General features: G+C 58.6%; 2 protein-coding genes across 2 annotated transcripts in view; one reads left to right on the top strand and one right to left on the bottom strand.

The window, feature by feature from the left end:
- Positions 1–135, bottom strand: part of PYDC1 (PYD (pyrin domain) containing 1) — a 536-nt gene extending 401 nt beyond the window's left edge. The window contains exon 1 of the mRNA XM_008594345.1: positions 15–135. Coding sequence (XP_008592567.1) covers positions 15–135 — 121 coding nt within the window. The remainder of the gene's footprint in view (positions 1–14) is intronic.
- Positions 1–4,385, top strand: part of TRIM72 (tripartite motif containing 72, E3 ubiquitin protein ligase) — a 7,440-nt gene extending 3,055 nt beyond the window's left edge. The window contains exons 3-7 of the mRNA XM_008594352.1: positions 1,065–1,160; positions 1,260–1,490; positions 1,955–1,977; positions 2,726–2,844; positions 3,774–4,385. Coding sequence (XP_008592574.1) covers positions 1,065–1,160; positions 1,260–1,490; positions 1,955–1,977; positions 2,726–2,844; positions 3,774–4,348 — 1,044 coding nt within the window. The 3' untranslated portion in view covers positions 4,349–4,385. The remainder of the gene's footprint in view (positions 1–1,064; positions 1,161–1,259; positions 1,491–1,954; positions 1,978–2,725; positions 2,845–3,773) is intronic.
- Positions 4,386–4,405: the final 20 nt, after the last annotated feature.

A 4,405-nucleotide genomic window follows, 5' to 3' on the forward strand; every position in this document is an offset into this window, starting at 1 on the left:
CCCCCCCCCCCCCCGCGGGATGTTCCGAAAGCCCTGGCGCAGCCGCGCCGCCCCCAGCTTCAGCTTGAACTTCTTCGACTCATCCGCGGTCAAGTTCTCCAGCCCCTCCAGGATGGCGTCTCGCTTTCCCCCCATGGCGCAGCCCTGCGTCCTCTGAGCTTCCGAAAGCTCCGCGCTGTGAGCCACAAGCCGGTCCTGTCCCACAGCAGGTGGCCGCCGCCCGGGAGGACATCCTGGGGAGACTGACCTGGCAGTCTGCCAGGGGAGGCCATGGTCCAACCCTGTGCCTCCTGCTGGGTGGAGACTCTTTGGCAAACACTGCCTAGAGGGTCCCCCAGTTTACCCTGGGAGAGTGGGTGGCACCAATTTGTTGAGGTGGGGATTGCTGTTCCCACTCTGCAGAGGCAGCAGAAACTGAGGTTGGAAGCCATAAAGGCAGGAATAGAACTGATTCCAGGGCCATGCACCTCCCAGCAAAGAAGTGGCTTTGGCAGGAGCTGTCAGGAGTTCCTCCGTACTTGCATTTCAGGAATCACAAACTGACAGGGCTTGGGTAGGATCCAGCCCACAGATGTGTTTGTTTGGTCGAGGCAGGGGCACTTTTATTAAATTGCCCGCCCCCAGAGCCCATGGTGTGCAGGGAGGCTGACTGGGCATGAGGCTGACTGAGGCCGATGTTCTGCTTTTAAGTAAGGGGGGAAGACCAGGAATAGGGGGAGGTGGCATTTCTTCTTTCACACATCCTTCGCTGTGTGCCAACCTCTGTACTCGCCTGTCTGGTGATGTGTTTGTCATCCTCACAAAGACCTATGCTGGGGGCGCTGACCGCTAAGGGGATGGGATCAGGAAAGGCAAGGCCAGGGAGGAGTTAACAAAACAGACAATGGGAGGGGAAGGCATCAGACCTCAGGACCAGTAATGGAGGCATGCAAGTGGGTTTGGGGAGGGAACATGGGTGAGGAAGAGCTGGCATCGAGGCCGAGATACAGAGGGCAGGTTTAGGGTGGGAGGTGTGGGTTTGGGGTGGGTGCATCCGCATCACTTCTTTATGCCCTGCCCTGCAGACGCAGCTCCCGCAGCAGAAGCTGCAGCTGCAGGAGGCGTGCATGCGCAAGGAGAAGAGTGTGGCTGTGCTGGAGCATCAGCTGGCAGAGGTGGAGGTGAGGGGCTCAGCACGGCAGAGCCTAGGGACTGGGGGCCCAGGCTGGGGGTCCCCAGTGAAGTACTCTTGCTTGTCTGCCATCCCCCTTCCCTTGCAGGAGACAGTGCGTCAGTTCCGGGGGGCTGTGGGGGAGCAGCTGGGCAAGATGCGGGTGTTCCTGGCTGCACTGGAGGGCTCTTTGGACCGCGAGGCAGAACGTGTGCGGGGCGAGGCAGGGGTCGCCTTGCGGCGGGAGCTAGGGAGCCTGAACTCTTACCTGGAGCAGCTGCGGCAGATGGAAAAGGTGCTGGAGGAGGTGGCCGACAAGCCACAGACTGAGTTCCTCATGGTGAGCACTGGGTGACCTCCTCTCCCTGCCCCTCGGCCATGGCTCTGGCCACAGAGATCTCACCTTGTTGTCAGGCAGGGACCCCGAGGACCAGAGAAAGGCAGGATAAGCCAGGGCCACACATCCCGGAGGGGTGGGCTCAGGACTGCTGTTGTGGTTGTTTGGTTGGGTACTGCACAAGTGTACTATAAGTGGGCACCATTCATATCATAGACATTGTAGATGTGTACATTTATTAGGACCATCTTCTAACAGGTGGAATTAGAGATTCTTGGGGAAAGGGTACTTCTTTCTAATTCACACAAAGGGAAAGGGCTAAGCGTGGCCTTGAGTTCTGAGTTTCTTTTGGCTTTTCTGATTCTTCCTGACCCCACACTCAGCACTCCTAGTTGTCTATCCCATCATCAGAAGTCCCCAGTGTCCCCTGCTTGTCTCACCTCCATTCTCTTTTTTTCTCTCTCCAGAAATATTGCTTGGTGACCAGCAGGTGAGATCAATCTGCCCTGCCCTATTGCCCAACTTGCCCTAGTCTTTTAGGGACCCCAGCTGGCTTACCCTCTACTCACAATGTACCTGCACACCCCCAGTCCAGTCCACTGCCATTTTCCTGCACTTTGTGTTGATACAGAAACAATCCAGACCATGTCCCTACCCTCAGGGTACTCCCAGACTGGTGGTTGGAGCACATGTGGGCAGGTACACAGGCATCATCGTGTGCTCAGTACTGCTGTGGAGGGAAAAGAGTGGTCAGGGAAGGCTTCCCACAGGAGTGAACATTTGTGCTGGACCCTGGAGGAGTGAATAGGAGTTAGCTAGGTAAAGAGCTGGGGGAAGAACATTGCGGACATGGGGAACAGCAGTGCAAAGACTGGTAAGTGGGACAGAAGATGAAGCTGGCGTGGCAGGTGGGAGCAACTGGGAAAGGCTGACCTTATCCCAGCAGAGGATTTTTTATTTTTTAAATTGTGGTAAAATACATACAACACAAAACTGGCTATTTTAAGCATTTGAAAATGTATATTTTAAGTTCAGTGGCATTTAGTACATTCACATTGTGCAACCATCACCACCACCCATCTCCAGAAACTGAAACTCCAGTGGCAGAGTTTTAAGCAGGGGTATGATGTGGGAGGATCCTGGACCCCCCTCCCCCAAGCCCTTGTCCTCCTGTCCCCGGGAACTTCCTCTTGCCCTCCCCTGTCACAGACACCTGCCCCTCACCTCCCCATCCCTAGGCTGCAGAAGATCCTGGCAGAGTCACCCCCGCCCGCCCGTCTGGACATCCAGCTGCCTGTTATCTCAGATGACTTTAAATTCCAGGTGTGGAGGAAGATGTTCCGGGCTTTGATGCCAGGTATTGGGAGGGACTGACCCTGGGTTTGCGTGTGTAACGGTGTAGTTGGTGGGAGGCCCCAGCTGCACATAGAGAGGCTTCCCAGTCCCAACTGGGAAGGTCATGGAAGAGGGTACACATTGCTCCTTTACCTCTGGGCTCCTCCCAGCCCCTGTCAGCTCCCTACTTGTGTTCAGAGGAGGACCTTTGAGTGGGTGGCTGACCCGGAGAGGATGCTGCTGGCTGCCAGAGGGCTGCTGCTGCTGGCGGCATGGGAGGCTGGGACCTGTATTTGAGCCACTGACTTCCTGTTCGATCTTTGGCCAATCCCTGCCCCTCACTGGCCAGTGGGGATGATAATTCCTGCTGACTGGGTCAGCCTTCAATTAGAATCTACAGAGCTCTTGGAGTCTTGGGGACTGGCCTCGGTCAGACACTGACTCTAGTGGCCTGTGGCTGGGGAGGTGCAAGGGCTCAACCTGCTCTCCCAAGAGCTAGAGTGCATCGGGTGCTGCAGGTTCCAGAGCTCCAGGACATATGTGGCTGGAGAAGCCCCTACTGCCTTGGGGGAGGTGGGAATGGAGGTGCCCCCGTTTTATTCAAGAGAAAAGTAAGGTCCAGAGACTGGGTGGACTGACTGAGGACCAGGCTTCCTGACTGTCTCCCACTCTGTGTCCTTGGGTGTTGGGTCTTTTCTGGGCTTCAGATTGGTGAGTCACAGTCTTGTATCAACTCAGTCCTTCCCACAACCCTGGAGGCAGGTGATTCTCTCACAGCTGAGCTGACCCAAGCTCAGAGAGGTGTGATCTTTGGCCCAAGCCAGTGAGCAGAAAGAGGCTCACCTCCCAGAGATGTCGGGAGGATTAGAGGAGACAAGCCTGGCCCATGAGCTGGTTGGGAGAAGGCTCGAGGGAGGCAAAAACGCAGGTGCCTGACCATTGTCTCCGCAGCGCTAGAGGAACTGACGTTCGACCCGAGCTCGGCGCACCCGAGCCTGGTGCTGTCCCCCTCGGGCCGCCGCGTGGAGTGCTCGGAGCAGAAGGCGCCGCCGGCCGGAGAGGACCCGCGCCAGTTCGACAAGGCGGTGGCGGTGGTGGCACACCAGCTGCTCTCCGACGGCGAGCACTACTGGGAGGTGGAGGTGGGCGACAAGCCGCGCTGGGCGCTTGGCGTGATTGCGGCCGAGGCCAGTCGCCGCGGCCGGCTGCACCCCGTGCCCTCGCAGGGCCTCTGGCTGCTGGGGCTGCGCGACGGCAAGGTCCTGGAGGCGCACGTGGAGGCCAAGGAGCCACGCGCGCTGCGCACCCCTGACAGGCGGCCATCGCGCATTGGCCTCTACCTGAGCTTCGGCGACGGCGTCCTCTCTTTCTACGACGCCAGCGACGCCGACGGGCTCGTGCTGCTCTTTGCCTTCCACGAGCGCCTGCCCGGGCCCGTGTACCCCTTCTTCGACGTGTGCTGGCACGACAAGGGCAAGAACGCCCAGCCGCTGCTGCTCGTGCGGCCCGAGGGCGAGCAGGCCTGAGCAGCCTCGCGGGGTCGGGGAGGGGTGCGGGGTCCTGACGGCTGGGGGAGACGGGTG

The sequence above is a fragment of the Galeopterus variegatus genome, unplaced genomic scaffold, assembly GCF_000696425.1.
Source record: "Galeopterus variegatus unplaced genomic scaffold, G_variegatus-3.0.2 Scaffold162, whole genome shotgun sequence".
Taxonomy (NCBI): domain Eukaryota; kingdom Metazoa; phylum Chordata; class Mammalia; order Dermoptera; family Cynocephalidae; genus Galeopterus; species Galeopterus variegatus.